General features: G+C 48.5%; 1 protein-coding gene across 3 annotated transcripts in view; it reads right to left on the bottom strand.

Moving 5' to 3' along the window:
• LOC149306643 (methylcytosine dioxygenase TET3-like) overlaps positions 1-17,060 on the bottom strand; it is a 53,684-nt gene that overhangs the window by 12,519 nt on the left and 24,105 nt on the right. For all 3 annotated transcript variants that reach the window (XM_089539135.1, XM_089539136.1, XM_089539137.1), the window contains 7 exons: positions 12,325-15,094; positions 7,748-7,838; positions 5,567-5,660; positions 4,235-4,443; positions 2,023-2,173; positions 860-949; positions 286-423 (listed from right to left, as the gene is read on the bottom strand). In XM_089539135.1, coding sequence (XP_089395261.1) covers positions 286-423; positions 860-949; positions 2,023-2,173; positions 4,235-4,443; positions 5,567-5,660; positions 7,748-7,838; positions 12,325-15,049 — 3,498 coding nt within the window. In that variant the 5' untranslated portion in view covers positions 15,050-15,094. The remainder of the gene's footprint in view (positions 1-285; positions 424-859; positions 950-2,022; positions 2,174-4,234; positions 4,444-5,566; positions 5,661-7,747; positions 7,839-12,324; positions 15,095-17,060) is intronic.

Here is a 17,060-nt window from a genome sequence, read left to right as displayed (position 1 = left end):
CTTCATCCCAGTTTGTTTCCCCACCTTCTGAGTGATGCACCCAGCTTCTCAACTTCAGACAAAATGGGCAAAGCTGAGGCTTATTACTCAGTAAAGCAGTTCACAAGAATGGCAAGGAAAGAGTACCCTGCCAAAATCTGGCAGCAGATATCCAATGGGGAAAGTGGCATCAAATGGCTACAATGGTGTGTGGTGCAGATGCCACCCCAGTCCAGATGCTTCCTCTGCCACCACCTTGGAAATTTTCACAGCAAGACTGAGCCGGAAGACCCAGCCAGGCCTTACCACGGTGCACCCGTTGTAAAGGTTATGCTGGTCCTTGTGAGCATGAGCGCAGAAGTCCATGCAGGCGGTCACTCCGGAGAAGGGCCTCCCTTCTTTCAGCCCAAGCCGGCAGTCTATTGCTATATCCTCGTTTGTAACCTAATTGAAAAGAAGAAGAAGAACAGAAGCAGAGCAAGTTACTCGGCTTCACATATCCACTGAATTCCTGGGATTCTTTGCAGGTTGGAAAGTGGGGTTAGAAATGAAAACCAGGCAGAAAAGAGCATGGAAAAGCATGAAGTGGCCCTTTTCCTCCACCTCCCTCCATAGGAAGGCTGTAACGGTGAATATTTACTACTACGCTGAAGTGACATGAGATCTGGTTCTCTGTCTCCTCCATATATTTTTCTCCCCAGTTTATCTTCTCTGTCCATTTATTTTGCCCATCCCACACAGAAACCAGGCCTCAGTTGCCCAGCCAGGGTCTTTCCCTTCTCGCTTGCAAATGGATGACAGCCAGAGAGACCAAGAGTCTATGTCTGGTGATTACACCCAAGAAGACCCAAATAACAGTAGGGTCTTCCGAGGCCCCTACCTGATTTTGGTAGGCCTGGGGGGCCAGTCTCTTATAGAGAGGGGCCACTTCGGTTGCCAGGTCCTGGAAGCTTCTCCTGAGCACTTCTTCCTGGAAGGAAAGAAAGAAAGAGGCAGAGAAAGAGCGTCAAAGAGCTTCCTTGGGAGTGAGACCATGGCAGCTAAGGTTTAATATCAAATATAAAGAAAATATAAGAGGCCATCCCAGGTGCCAAATCTACTCCAGCAATTACCACAAAAGCAACAACGACAACGGTATGATATAACTCAGAATAAATTGATTATACAGTGAGGTTGTACTCCTTTTATTGATCATGGGTATCCTTATTCTATCACACAGATTCCAAGATCACCAATATTTTTATCATAATTTTTTATCATTGGCAGAAGTAATATTACATTATATTAGCACTAGTACTAATATTAGTACTGGTTGATTTTCTGCAGTATAAGCAATATGACATACCAGTATTATGCATTTATGAGTTACATATTTTGGACCATGGACCTTTGTTTTATATTGTGCCCTTGGTATCCTTGGCTGGGGTTTGGTTCCAGGACCCCATTGGATACCAAAATCCATGGATGCTCAAGTCCCACTAAATACAATAGGATATTATTATTATTATTATTATTATTATTATTATTATTATTACTACTACTACTACAATGGACCCTTTATACTCTTGGCTGGGGTTTGGTTCCAGGACACCTGTGGATACTAAAATCCATAGATAATCAAGTCCCATTAAATACAACTGCATAGTGAAATGGTGTCCCTTATATTGAATTGCAAAATCCAGACTTGATTTTTTGGAATGAATATATATATATATATATATATATATATATATATATATTCAAGCCATTGATGGTTGAATCCATGGATAAAAAAAAATCTGTGGATACAGAGGGCCGACTGTACAGTGTATTATGATTAAAAATGTTTTGGTTTTCTTGGAATTTGCTAGAATAGGAATATCCATGATCAATTGTAAAAGGAGTATAACTTCACTGTATATTCTGGGGTTTATCTATTTATTGAGCCAAATCTCTTCTGGCAGCTTGTACAGCTCACCCTTTAAACTTCATGCTGCAACCCGTCGCTGATGTTGCCGCCAGCAGCTGCCCAAAACGGACATGGAAAGTGTGCGCCCCACTCACCTCATTGGGGTTGTATCCCTGAAGCCTGAATTTCCTGGGCATTTTGCTTCTGGCGTATTTGCACCCGTTGAAATACATGCTCCAGGAGCAGCCGAAAGAGAAAGAGGCACCGCAGGTGTTGGGGTCCTTGCCTTGACATGCACAGGTCCGGCTGCAAAATGGGTACAAAGGAGGCAGCATTACAGTGCTGTGGGGGAAATGGCCTTAGCGGGGCAAGGTTTGGAATAATAATAATGATATATGATTTATTTATATTCCGCCTGTTCCCTGGGAATAGACAGCCCAAATCTGCTCCATTAGTTGGTGCCCAGAGAGTGCCAGCTAAGAGCAGAACCCTTCAGCTCCAAAAAAGTACACTTCTAACGTAAAGTATAGACAAATACTGCCAGGAAAACCCCATGACATGTCTGCCTTAGGGTCGCCTTAAGTCAGAAATGGCTTGAAGGCACACAACAACAACAGCAGCAGCAACAACAACAACAACGCTAAATTCTCAGACTCATTGCACCAGAAGGGACCTCAAAGGCCATCTATTCTATTCCCCAGCCAGCAAATGCAGGCAACACATTTCCTTTCTTATAATTTGTGGCATACAAGTAGTTCTCTTATTAACGGGACCCAACAGTTTATCCCCAGAGAGCGTTTAAATTTAATTAGGGAAGAATTCTAGAATAGGTGCAGTCCTCCGTGGTCTTAATATATTTGCGATCATAAAGCTTTTGCATTTTAATATCACTCATCAATGTTATGTGTTCAGGTCTTACTTGTTAACAAGCTCTATTATTTTAACGACCACAAGTTATATGTTATGGTCCTGGAGAATGTACCTTTCTCTGAATGACAGTGAGATGTTTTTAACATCTATATGGGAAAGATTTAGGCCTGTTACAGACTGCCAAAATAAAGCTGCTTTGGGTCTCTTTGGAGGTATGCTATTTAAATGATGCATGGGTCCTAAGAGTCTGGAGGTCGCGCCAAAGCCACACTCCATTCCTAAGCACTGGAGTGCGGCTTTGGTGCAGCTTCCGGATTCTTAGGGTGCATGCATCATTTAAATAGCATACCTCCAAAGAGACCCCAAGCAGCTTTATTTTGGCAGTCTATAACAGGCCTTAGTGGGCATTTCTTTCATCTTGTGAGCCGCCTTGGGTTCCTTTTTGGGAGAAAGGCAGCATAGAAGTGAAATGAAAATATATAATAAAATAAATTATTGTCTCTGGTTGGGATGAAGGTTTAGTCAAGCTTAGATTTTGTTGTTGTTGTTGCATGCCTTCAAGTCATTTCAACACCAGACCAAAACAAAGTCAGGGTGGACCACAAGGAGAAAAGAGCCAAATTCTCCGAGAAGATTGTCTGTGATCAGTGTGAACAGATGTCCTCCTTTTTCAGGACATGTTCCAAAACATCCTCCGTTTTGAGCATGATGACAAAGAAGCACGAATTTATATTTATTTTAGTGGGGTTTTTAGCTTTTATTTCATAATGTCTTTTTTTGTTTTCTTGAATGTCCCACATTTTATAGTGACTTGAGATCTTGTTGCTAACTAAAGACTAACTAAAGAAAGAAGGTGGCAGCATGAGCTTTCTTAGACTAAAGTCTACTTTCTCCGATGCATTTGAGGAAATCCCAATCTGAAATCCCAATTTGGATTTGAAATGATCCAAATGCATCTAAGGAAGTCTAGGAAAGCTCATACTGCCAAATTCTTTCTTTCAGTTAATCTCTCTACTTATTAATAATAATCAAATATTTATTTATAGCCCGCCTTTCCTCAGATCAAGGCGGGTTACAGAAAGTGCCATTACAAGATAAAAACACAACAAATATACATTAAAATAGCGATCATCAAATACAATCAGTGCAAACCACAATATATTATTATTATTATTATTATTATTATTATTATTATTGCATCTAAATGCATCTGAGGAAGTAGAGCAAAGTCTAGGAAAGCTCATGCTGCCAACTTCTTTCTTTCAGTTAGTCTCATAGGCGCTACAAGATCTCTCTACCTACTGAGACTACAGACTAACACAGCCATATCTTTGAATTCTACTTTTATGGTGCCTTGTCCTCCTTTGCAGTTAGGACATCTGCTCACTCTGCGATGAGTGTGGACCTCGGTTGCCTTGCCCCTCGAACTCAGCTCTCCCCCACCTGCAACCAAGAGTTTCCCGGCCGCTGAGGAAGGGCTCCCGCCGTGGCACTTACTCGTCGTTGAGCCCGCATCGGCGTGTGGTGGGGTTTCCGTACTTGGTGAGGGTGTCGGTGAGCTCCTGGTAGAGCGTGTCCCCAAGAGTCCGAGGGATCCCCTCCCAGGCCAGGATCAGGATGATGATGACGGCGTTCTGGCAATGGTGGCCCGCCCGGTGTCGCACCAGACACAAGAGCTTCTCCTCCAAGTTGTGCCTCCTGATGACCTGGAAGGCAGCCAAGGAGGAGGGTTGGTTAAAGGATCGATAACCCTCCATCGCTCCCCCAAAAAAGAGTGGCACCCCAGCTTCCCAGCAGTCTTTGAAAATGGCGTTGGTGCAGAAATAACCATTTCACCATTTCTGAACTCACTGCAAGGAAGGCATTTGCAGTCCAGAACTCATTTACTGACCAAAAAATATGCACCTTTTTTGCACAGGAAAAGGCCTGTCTTGCATAGAAAATGTTTTCTGTGCAGGAAACCCAATAGGAAAAAAAGCATGTCCCATGTGCAATATGATAGTGCTTCGCATGCAGAAAGCAGGTCTCCTGCACAGCATGCGCTGTACAAAAAGACAACCTTTCTGCACAGAAAACAAATCCCCTGCTCAGAAAATAGGAATTTTACTTTCTGTGCAGAAAGTCCTGTTTTCTGTGCAAAGAAGTTATTTTCCATGCAGGAAACTTGCTGTTTTCTGCACATAAATTGCTGCTTTCTACACAAAAAAACCATATGCATTTTCATGTAGAGTAAGTCTTGAACTGTGAATATTCTCACCCATTTAGGATTCTCCTTCTGCAGATATCCCAACACTTGAGAAATCCTTATTTCCCCCACCATTTTCCAAATGTTTCTTCACTATTTCCCCACCCTGCCAACTCTGCACTCCCTGAAGCAAAGCCAGAAGCCCATTTTCCAACTGGGTCCTTCTGGGAGGCATTTAATGTTGGCTTTTCCTGCCACCTCACCTCCTCCATCTCCCCAAACCAGGGGCAGCTGGGGTCTCCCATGTTTGTGGGGTGATGCATTCACACCAGGGTTTTGTCCAGAGCAGGGGCTGGGTCTACTTTGGGGGTCTGACCTCTTGAATGGCTCCTTTGCAATTCAGATTTTAAATCGCAGAGCGGACCCCACCTCACCCCCAACTGATAGACACAGGAATCACCAACTCCATCGTGGATTTGCATCTTTCATGAACTCCTCCAAGAAGGCAGTTAGGGGATGGACGCAAAATTTCACAGCTCTCCAATGAAAGCAAAATGGGAAGTGGGTAAAGGGGGTGGTTAGGAAACAGACCTTTAAGCCAGGCTTGAGGGGAGGAAGGTCCAAGGGTCACAGGGGCCACTTACCCACTTTGCAATGGGGCATCCGCGGGAGCTCTTCCCCTCCTTCCCCGTGTAGATCACCTTCTCAATCCTGATGGCTTTCCCCTTCTCGCCGTACCTGGCCAGAAAAAGGAATCAGGTACACATTAGTGCAAGAAGAAAGAAAGAGAAGGGGTTGTTATGTCTCAGGGCAGGGAAGCAAGATATTGTTGGACTGCAACTCCCAGCATAGCTAGCACAGCCAAGGGGAAGAATGCTGGGACATGCAGTCCAACCCCATCTGGAGGGTTGCCATATTATTCCATGGTTTATATGATGGAGAATGCAAGCAGAAGCCTCTTCCTAAAAGGCAGGAGGTATGCTTCATATCACTTTAGCGGCCATGGTTCCATCTCCTATGGGAACCTGGGACATGTAGTTTGGCAAGGGACTTAGAATTCCCTATCAGAGCTAATCTTGTGTGCAATTATTGATGTGGCTACTATGAGGTTGTCTGTATCCACACTGCACAGCTGATAGCAGTTTGATACCATTTTGTTGCCACGGTTCCATTCTATGGAAGGATGACATTTCTCATTTGGTGAGGAGCTCAGAATTCACTGCAAGGGAGCTCTTGCCCAGAACTTGTGGTTCTGCTCATAGTAACTTATTCTCTTTTTTTGACAGCACACACACACACACACACACACACACACACACACACATGCACACACACCAGGGCCATCTTGTATCAACGTCAGAGGTGGAAAAACAAAAAGACAGTTGCATTTCAATTTCAATGATGAGGAAAAACTTCTCCAAACAAGCTGCTCAGCCCTTGGGGCTTGGTCATAGACTTGGTGTCCTTCCTCAGATGCCTGGCATGAACTAAGCATAAGCCTTCATAGTTTTGGTCTCCTTCCTTAGATGCAAAGGTCCTCCTGGGCACCAGTTCACTCCATGTTTCTGAGGAAGGAGACCAGGTCTACAAAAGCTAATGCTACAACTTCTTTCTCTGGGTTAGTCTCAAAGGTGCTGCAAAATCCCCTTGCATAGTGATATTCCAAACTCAGATGGCAATGACTCTGAATTCTATACAATTAAAATGTGTTTTTTAAAAAGTTAAAAGGAGGGCAATTAAAACAATACGGCTTTAAAGACTTTCCAATAAAGACATTCGGTTTCCAAAAATCCAAAGTCTCTCTCTGCCAGCAACACAGGGGCAGCTTAGACTCCCTAGGAAGGGACTTGCAGACCTTCAGTGGGGCAGCCACTGAAAAAGCCCTGCCGGGCCTCCCCACTATTTGGTGGGACCTGAGGGCCTGAGCAAATACTTTTGAGCCCCAGCCATGGAGTGAGACCGGAAGGTCCTTTTGCAAGCCCCTTCTTGGCTGCTGCGAGCTCTCCTCCTCCTCCTGATGCCCGCAAGGGCTGGTGACTCAGTGGCACTGTTTGTTTGGGGATGAGTCAGCCTCTTCAGGAGCCTATGAGTCAACTGCAGAGGTGGGAGCCAGACGGTCTGAACGTGCGCTTGCCCACCTGTGTACCGTCCCCGGCGTTCGCTCCCTTGGCTGCTGCCTGGCTACAACGCCTTCATGGAAGAAGTACACAAGGCAGCTCCCGCCCTCCCTCCCTTCCTCCCTAGGGACGCCTAAAGTTCGAATCCTCTCCTGGCCAACAATGGTGGCAACCTGGGAGCAATTGAAAAAATGATCTGAAAATCAGGGGAGGATGCGTGAGCCATTTTGGACCCTCACGGACCACAACCTATCACTCCCTGCTTCTCAACTTTGCTGTATGGGGCCTTTCCAGGTGTAATGGGATGGCAGATCAGGGGTAGACCATGAAACCCATTGGGTGACCTTAAGCAAATCACACTGTCTCACCCTCAGGGGAAAGCAATGGCAAACCTCCTCCTTGCCAATGATAGATGTGACTTGATGGCCATAAGTCAGAAACGACTTGAAGGCACACAATAAGGCAACCATTGAGGGTTTTGAGCTACACTGGTGAGCTCATTGTTGAGTGCATTCAAGTTGTTTCCAACTTATGGCGACCCTAAGGCAAACCTGTCACAGGGTTTTCTGGGGCTGAGAGTGTGTGTCTCATCGAGGATCACCCATTGGGTTTCCATGACCAAGGAAGGAACTGCTGGTCCCAGCCCCTTGAGCCTTGCCTCAATCCACTTCCCGTCCCTTTCGACTGCGTCTATGGGTTGAGACATACCTTTCCTCCATGAGTTCCCGGATGGATGCCACAGTTGGTCCAGATCCCAGGTGGGTGTAATATGGCCCCTCGTCCTTCTCAATGATTTGCTCTGTTTGGGGGGAGGAGGGGGAGAGAGAAAGTGGGAAAATGAGGCAATTGCTTCATCTCAAGGTTTTCACCCTTCATAGGCAGAGCTGGGCAACTGAGTGGGAACCGGGGGCCAATTCTTCCCACTCCAGCGAATGCTCTGCCTCCAGAGCAAGCAAAAATATTTTGGTCTTTCTCTGCAGCCCTTCTCAAAATGGCATCAGGAAGTGGCACTACATTACATTTTGAGAGGGGCTTATAAGGAAAATTTATTGGGGGGTAGCATGGGGTTCTGGGGTGTTTGTGGCAGGGCTATGTTTCATGCATTTGGAGGATTTCCTGTGTGCTTTTGTAGCAAACATTGCCCACACCTCATGCCAAAATTGTGTTTTTTAAATATATATATATTGAGAGGTTGGGGTCTTTGGGGAACCATAAAAAAAGGTCTCCCACAGGCTGCGATTAGCCCACCCTGGGCTTATAGCAAAGGTATTTGGGACCACCATTCAGGCTTCTGAATGGTTCACAAAACAAAGAGGAAAGAAACCATAAAATACAAAAATCATGTAGGTAAAATGATGCAAACCCTATAACAAATGTTTGAAGTTGCAGACTAAGACCCAGTATTAATGCCAAGCAGCAGAAGAGAGTTTGCACATGCAACAGAGGGTTGGACTAGGTATCCCTTGGGTGTCCCTTCCAGCTCTGCAATGCCTTTAGGAAAATTGTGAGGTGCTGTGCCTCTTTCCAAGGAGGAAGTCTGAGCGGTGGATCATGAATCATGTCCAATTTCCTAACTCTATTCTTGGAACCCCCCCAAAAAAGGCAATCCAACCCCGTGAGCAGGGCCAAAACAGGATGCTTTTCTCTTTCTTTCTGAAAGCCACTTGCAAATGTGATTTGCTCTTTTGGGTTTCTCTGTTTGTGTGTAAACGCAGCTGGTCCTTTCTTTTGTAGCCCGGTGGGTATTTGCTCTGGCCAGGCTACTTTGGGCTGAGGTGCCAGGTTATTTAAATGATAAAGGGATCAACAAAACACAGAAATCCTCCAAACTGAGCTTAAATCTTGGCCAGTTCCAGAGGAGAACAGAAAAGAACTGGCACAGTCTGCCACCGACCAGATGGCACGATCTCCACTACCATTGCCCAACGGAGGATCAATTAGTCAGCGTGGCTTTGCAGCGGCCGGGGAAGAAGTCGGCCTCTTGGAATCGGCCTTGCAAACAAGTCCACAAAAGCAACGGCTGGCCTGGCCTGGACATTCCTACAGTAATGATCTGTGGCCTTTAAAAAATAAAGACATTTGGATTTGTGCACCGTCAAATCACTTCTGGCTTATGGCAACCCTAAGGTGAACCTATTGTGGGGTTTTCTTAGCAGAATTTGTTGAGAGGGTTTGCCCTTGCCTCCCTATGAGGCTGAGCGATTGCACCCGGAACAATGGATGCAAACTACAGGAAAAGAGATTCCAGCTCAACATTAGGAAGAACATCATGACCATAAGGCAGTGATGGCGAACCTATGGCACACGTGCCAGAGGTGGCACTCTGAGCCCTCTCTGTGGGCACACACTCAAGTCACTCCAGCACAGAGTTCACAAGTTTGTTACTAGAAAGACAGAGGAATGTGGCACTTTGTGATAAATAAGTGGGTTTGGGTTGCAATTTGGGCACTCGGTCTGAAAAAGGTTCGCCATCACTGCCATAAGGGCTGCTCAAGGGTGGAAGACGCTGCTGCCTCAGTGGAGAGTGATGGCATCTCCTTCTCTGAAGGTTTTCAAACAGAGGCTGAATGGCCATCTGTCCCAGGGAGGACTTGGACTGTGTCTTTCTGCATGGCAGGATGGAATTGAAAGGGAGGGTCTTTGGGGTCTCTTCCAGCACTAGAGATCCCCATGCTCTGGCTTCTGGGAATTTAGAGGCAAGAAACCACAACCCAATGTTCAGTACTAGCAAATGAGCTGAGACTTGTAGCCACTATTTGGGAGATCTGGGGTCCATGGTGAGCCCCCATGTGCGCACCAATGCCAGTGTGGTTTCATGCCCTGTGAGGAGCGACTTAGGGAGCTGGGGATCTTTAGCCTGGAGAAGAATAGGTTAAGAGGTGATATGATAGCCCTGTTTAAATATCTGAAGGGGTGTCATGTTGAGGCTGGAGCAAGCTTGTTTTCTGATGCTCCAGAGAACAGGACACAATGGAACAATGGGTGCAAAGTACAGGAAAAGAGATTACAGCTTAACATTAAGAAGACCTTCCTCACAGTAAGTGCTGTTCAAGAGTGGAAGATTCTCCATCAACAGGATAGTATCTGTGCAAATGGTGAAAAGCCTGGAAACCACCAAGCCCTTTGAGGAGAGACTTAGGGAGCAGGGTATGTTTAGCCTGGAAAAGAGGTTAAGCGGTGATACGATAGCCCTGTTTAAATATTTGAAGGGATGTCATATTGAGGAGGGAGCAAGCTTGTTTCTGCTACATGACATGGACCATTATTCTTCTAGGTTCTTGCAGATTCATACCTATGACCTCCTTAATAGAGTCCATCCATTTAGCACATGGCCTTCCTCACTTTCTGCTCCCTTCCGCCTTTCCCAGCATTATTGACTTTTCCAGTTAGTCTTGTCTTCTCATGATGTGCCCAAGGTACGACAGCTTCGACTTGATCATCTTGGCTCCCAGGAAGAGTTCAGGTTTGATCTCTTCTAGGACCTTTTGGTTTGTCTTTTTGGCTGCCCACGGTATCCTCAGCACTCTTCTCCAGCATCACATCTCAAATAAATTGATTGTATTCCTTTCTGCTTTCTTCACAGTCCAGCTTGCGCACCCGTACATGGTGGTGGGGTATACAATGGCTTGGACAATACCTTCTCCTAATTTCTATTCCAGGCACATCTTGGTGCCCTGGAGCCAAGAGAAGGTGAAAACCTCTCTGCCCTGGACAGCAGCCATCCAGACGGAGAGATCAATATGGGACGGGCGAAGCAGGCAAACCCACACCCCACCCCTGGATTTTATTACGGCGGATTTTATTATGGGGCCAACCCCCCTCCTGGGTACTCCTTCCCTCTCCTTTTCTCTCTGTCCAAGCTGTGCAGCAGGTTCAGGAGCATGATTCTGTGCTCTTTCAAATACTCGGGGGGCGGGGGGGGGGGTCAGACAAACTGCCAAAAATGCAGAAAAGTAATTTTTTTTATTTTTAATGTAAGTGGCCAAGTATCCACTCCAGCTTTTGGAGAATGCACCGCTGTCATTGTTGTTGTGTTTTGCAGCCTGCGTCAAAAATGATGGCTACTCTTGGATGCTTTTAGAAAAGAGAATTCATGCTTACAGGAGAAGGCAAGGAAAAAAAGAGATCTGGGGAAACTGGAGAGTTCAATAAGAAACTCAGGGGCCTAATTTCACCCCAGAGATGCACTCTGCCCACCTCTGTCCTACATGGAGAAAGGACACACACAGATATGCCTTTGCACCCAATTGAAGACACAGAGAGGTGTACATTAATGTCCCTTCCAACTGTGTTAATGAAGGGATCCCCAGGGGTCATCTAGTTCTGCCCCATTCTGCCACACAGGAATACACAGCTGAAGCACTCCTGAAAGATGCCCCTCCAAGCGGTCTTTAAAGACCTCCAGAAAGGAAAGGAAGCTCTGAGGCAGTATGTGATTTGATTCCCTGCATGGTCATGAAACCCATTGGGAGACCTTGGGCAATAAGTCACACTCTCTCAGCCTCAGGGGAAGGCAATGGCACACCTCCCCTGAGCAAATCTTGCCAAGAAGACCCCATGATAGGAAACAATTTGAAAGCACACAACATATAACAACAACAACACAATTTTGTTAGGCTCTTAAGGTCCAGTTTTTTGGGGGAAAGGCAGGACATCACTGAAATAATAATACTGGGAAGTTTCTTACCCAGACAAAAGTGGGCTTGGGACTCCACAACCACCACCGCATCAATATTGATGCAGAGCTTTCAACTCCCCTCCCCAAAAAGCCACCCCTGCTTTTTAAGATTCGCTGGGATAGATCAGCAACAAGACAATCAGTGTTGACTGGTATCTGCCTTGCAAGTGAATATTCACTGAATTTTCATCCTGATTTTAAACAGTCTATGATGCAAACTGCTGAAGCCTACCTATGCATAAGACTGTATTGCGTAAGACTAGCACATACATTTCTAGCAACAGCAAGCGTATTTCTATGCTGTTTATCAGTGCACTTAAGCACTCCCTAAGTGGTTTACAATGTGTAAGCTAATTGTAGCTGGGGACTCATTTTAGCAACGTACAGAAGGATGCAAGGCTGAGTGGAGCCTCGAACCCTGTCTGGAATCGAACTTACAACCTTGCAGCTGTGTATGGCCACAATACTGGCACTTAACCATTGCTCCTCCAGGGCTCCTACTGACTAAAAGTCTTCCTACTCAAGTTTTAATCACCCCTTATTTGTTAATTTATGCTTTTTGCAAAAGACAGAGGTTGAGGATAGGGAAAATATACCCCAGACTCACCCACGCAGTCGCAAGTTGGAAACTCTGCTTGGGCGCGCTTGGCCGGAGTGTCCAGCAAACTTTTGGTGGGGGTGTCCAGGTATTTCAGGGGAGATTCCAGAAACCCGCTGAGCGTCGGCATGAGTGGGACCACTTCCTCCTTGGTCGGGGTCCTCTCCACGGAAGCAGTGTCCCCATTTTGGTTTTCGTCAGAGTAAAAGCACGTGGTGGAGACCACCGTAATAGCACCAGAAGACTCTATTTTTATCTGTTTGGGGGACCGAGCCGCAAAGGGGTTCTCAAAAGGCTGCCTGGCCCCGAGCAAGAGGGAGAAGGGCTTGGGGTCCCCCACCGGAGGAGACATGTGGTCCTTGGAGGAAGGGGGCAAGGGGAGGCCGGCGTCCCCCATGGCCCCCGGGGGCTCTGGAGAGCAGCACAGAGAAGAGCGTGGGTGGGCCGGTGAAGGCGGGGGCGCCGGAAGCAGTCCATCGCCCAGGAGCAGCGGGGCTGCCGGAAGCTCGGGATTCTGAAAGCCAAAATTGTCTCCAAACTCTGCCTCAAACTGCTGGATCAGCTCCTCCAGGTTGTCCTCCACCGGGATGGGATTCTGGGAGAAAAGAGTGGGGTCTGGGGTGGCATCTCCATTGCGCCCGTCATTGCAAGCTGCAGCTGAGGAGCAGGGGGCAAGGCCGGGGGAGACCGAAGAGGCCAAGGAAGCGGCAAGGCAGGACGAACTCTCTGGGAAGTAGCCGTCCTGGGTGGGGTGGCAGGTTTCCTGAGTGTTGGGTCTGTTTTCAAGTAGCTTCTGCAAGGGAGACTGCTCCGTAGGGGTGGATGTTGAGGGGGCTGGAGGAGGCAAAAGCTTGGTCGGGGTGCTGGAGAGCAAGTGCTGATGCTGATGCTGTTGTGAAGGAAGCACCTCAGGAGTCATGGTGGCAGTGGCAGAGCGGAAGCCTTCCAGACTGATCTGGGCCACTGGCAAGAAAAGGGGCTGAGCATCCTTCTGCTTTGGCCTCTTGATCTGGACAGGCTTCCGGAGCGGCTTCCCTGGACCATTCTTCTCCAGCTGAGTCTTCCTCCTCCTCTCCTTGGTCGGCTTCTCTGCCCCTCTGGGGGACTGCGGAGGCGGAGGGCTAGGAGCCCACCAGGCAGGCAAATGCTCCTGGCGGGCCGGTGGTCCTGGCCCTCCCCCTGCGCTCCCTCCTTGAGGGGGCTTCTGGTCTGAGAAGAGGCTGCGCTTGTGGTGGAGGTGATGCTGCAGGGCCTTCTGGGCCTTCTTGTGGAAGTTGGTCTCCTGAAGCAGCTGGGACAGCTGAGGGCTAGAGGCGGATGGCTTGCGGTAGCCACAGTTCTCGTTCTTCAGGACTGGTTGCTCCTCCTTCAGCTTGACCACCCTCACTTTCTCTGGTGTCACCTCTGGCCGCTTGAAGACAGACTGCATGCCCTCCATGGTGGTATTGCCCAGCAGCTGCTCCAGCCCAGCCATGGGGTCACTGGCCAAGGACAGTGGGCTGGCATTCAGGGCCCAGGAGCGCTGCTGGCTCTTTGCTTTGCCCTCATCTTCACTCCACAGATCAGGGAAATCTGCCTTTTGCGGGGTGGTGGTGGCAGAGTTGGCGAAGAGGCCTGAAGGCTCCGGGTGTCCATTGCAGGAGTCAAGGCAGTAGGGAGCCATATCCTGAGTGACCTTTGCTCCCTGCTGCCAGGAGGGGGATGGCGGCACTGCCGGCGAGGGCAGAGGAGACCCAGCGAGGAGGCCCTGGCTCCCGTAGGGTGGCTTCAAGGCTGGAGCCTGATACAGCCCGGAGGCAGACCCCGATAGCACCGAATTGGGGGTGTGGGCTGGGAAAAGGGGAGGCCGGGCCAGCTGCTCCTTGGGGGCAAAGACCACGGTCCGTGGAGGGCTCTGGGGGGCTGGCTCAGGAAGGACTGCCGAGAGCTGGGTGAGGGCTTCAATGGCGATGGCTGTCTGGAGGCTAATGTTCTTCTCCTTGGCAATGCTCAGGGCGTTCTGGGAAAGGGGCAGGGTCTCCAGGGGGCACCGAGCTGGCTTCTCGTCCGCAGAGGGCGCCCACTCCAGATGATTAGCACCGTTGTTGAAAGAAGGGGGCGGCTGAGCTTGGCTGAAAGGCTGTGGGGTGCCCCCCGGCTCCTGTCCACCAGCCGACTTGATCTTCCTCTCCAGCCACTCCAGGTAGTCCGGACACTCCGGCCCATCACAGTTGCAGTTGGGTGGCTTCATGCCGTGTTTCGCCAGTGCCAGGGCAGCCTTGAGGGTGTTCAGATCCTCCAAACTGGGGAAGCCCTCGGAAGGCAGGGATGCCGACGGATTATCCGCTGCCTTCATCTCAGCGTTGAATTTCTCATACAGCCGCATGCTCAGCAGGGAAGGGGAGGCCAGCGGGGCCAAACCCTGTGAAGACATGGCTGCCTCTGCCGCCGCCGAGAATGCCACCAAGTTCTGAGCATCTTCCAAGTTGGCATTGCAGGAGGAAGAAGAAGAGGAGGCAAGAGGGGGGCCGCCATGTTTTGGGGCTGCTAGTGGTATTCTCTCCCAGTGGGCCACTTGTTCAGTGCATGGGCCACCCAGCCGGGGGCCTCCTTCCATCAACATGGCGCCTCCTCCTCCTCCTTCGCTGCCGCCTCCTCTTCCGTCCATTTGCTCCTCCCCTCCATTGGCCAGTCTGGGCCCACAGCCTTCGCTCAGCCTTCTTTCTTCAGCATGGCTAAATGGCCCCTCTTCCATTTGGCCTGTTTGGAGTCCATCAACCAAACTGCCCTCCAAAGCAGTCTAGAAAGACAAAGCAGGGAAGGGGGAGAGGAGAGAGAAACAGAACAGATGAGTGCCAAAAGGACTGATGGACACACAAGTCTCTTCCAGGGAGGAAAAAGAAAGAGCCCAGTCCATAGGGGAATCTGTCAATAAGGGAATGTGGGGGGTCTGACCACACCAGAGGAGGGTGGGAAGGGTGCCGACGTTCTGGGTTTGCTGGTGGGGCAGGAAAAGGAGTCTTCTCCCTCTCTCACCTGGCAGGTCCTCCTCCTCCAGCTCTTTGGCAGAAGTGGCAGCATGGCAGCTCAACCAGGCAGCCTGGAGGCAGGTAGGTGGCAAGAGGAGTCCCTGCCCATCTGCCTTCACACTGACCAGTCGTTGCCAGGCTATTCTTCGATGGTGGTAGAAGCATGGCGGCTTGGCTGGACATTGTGGAGGCAAGTGGGCAGCAGGAGTCTCCGACCTGCCTCCATGCACTCTGCCTGGTCAAACTGCTGCTGGCAAAGATGTGGAGGAGGACGAAGAAGGCCCCCCTGAAATGCCCTTTCTTTTCTTTTCTCCTCTCACTTTTTACCCTTTTCTCCTCTCACCTTTACTGACTTTAGCCTAAAGGAATTATCTATTTGCAAGTCCTTTCCCAATTTTTTACACATTTTTTTCAGGGTCCCATTTAGTTCTTCCCATTTGTGTAACCCAGCTGGAGAAAATATGACCACAGTATCACAAGTGTTGATAAGGGAGAGCCTTCCTCAAAAGCACCAGCAACTCCCATTTAAGAGCAGTCAGAGGATCGATATGAGATGCCACTTGGCTTGGGACCCTCCTCCTCTGGCCACTGGCCAGGATGAAGCCGACACAGTCAACAAACAGCCCAAAAACGTACAACTTGGACAGGCGTCTCTCCCGTTCTCACCATTCTGGCCAAGTCTCTTGCCCTGCATGGCCTCTCTTCTTTATATAGGCTTTGCTTTGGGAAAATGACACCAAGCAAGACAGGGCCCTGGTTTGCATTTGTGTGTGTGTGCATATGTGCCTTCAAGTTGCCTGCAGGCTTATGGGGACCCCACAGATTTCCCAGGATTTTCTTAGGCAAAGGACTCTCAGAGGGAGTTTTGCCAGTTCCTTCCTCTGAAATATAGCCTAACAGAGCTTGGGATTTTCTGGGGGTCTCCCATCTCTGTACTAACCACATCTGACCTTGCTTAGCTTCCAAGAACAGGTAGGATCTGGTGCAGTTTGAGCGCTGGAAACCAGGGTTTGATTCTCAGCTTGGCCATGGAAACCCACTGGATGACATTGAGCAAATCATACTCTCTCAGCCTTTCTCTCTCTCAGCCTCAGAGGAAGGCAATGGGAAACCTCCTTTGAAGAAATCTTACCAAGAAAACCCCATGATAGGTTCTCCTTAGGATCGCCATAAGTGGGAAATGACTTGAAGGCACACAACAACAAAGGTAAACTACCTTGAACAATATAGCCAGGTTCAAAGGAAATATTTCCAGCCGTTCAATAATCCACTCCTTCAAAAGATTACTCCCCTGAAACATGACAACACTTTTCATTTCCCAGTAACAGCTGCCTCAGAAAGCTACTTCTTGCATCTCCTGCAAGCAAGCATTTAGTTGAACCAAAAGCCTCTATCTTCCAATCCATTTCTGCTGTCTGTATAATCAGACAGTATAAAGCCATGGCCTTTAGAAAAACTACACCAAGCAAAACAGGGCCCTGTTACTACTACTCAGATCTTCTTCTACCATCAGGAAAAGCTTGTTTCTCACACAAAACCCAATGTTGTAATGCCCCAAACCCCACATGTACTCCTACACAGAATGGTCTCGCAAAAGCACTTTGAGTTGTGCAAATACCAGGTGCAAAACCCATACCTCTGGGTTGTTCTTCTCAAATGAGTTTCCCAGTTGTTGAGTAACTCATTTTTGGCCCAGAAAGGAGTAGTGGTGAATATTCATCCCACTCCTACCAGAAA

The sequence above is a fragment of the Sceloporus occidentalis genome, unplaced genomic scaffold, assembly GCF_023333645.1.
Source record: "Sceloporus occidentalis isolate IW3139 unplaced genomic scaffold, rSceOcc1.0.p SCAF_9, whole genome shotgun sequence".
In the NCBI taxonomy this organism is placed as follows: Eukaryota; Metazoa; Chordata; class Lepidosauria; order Squamata; family Phrynosomatidae; genus Sceloporus; species Sceloporus occidentalis.
The sequence above is the reverse complement of the archived record's forward strand: the minus strand, read 5'-3'. Positions and strand labels throughout refer to the sequence as shown.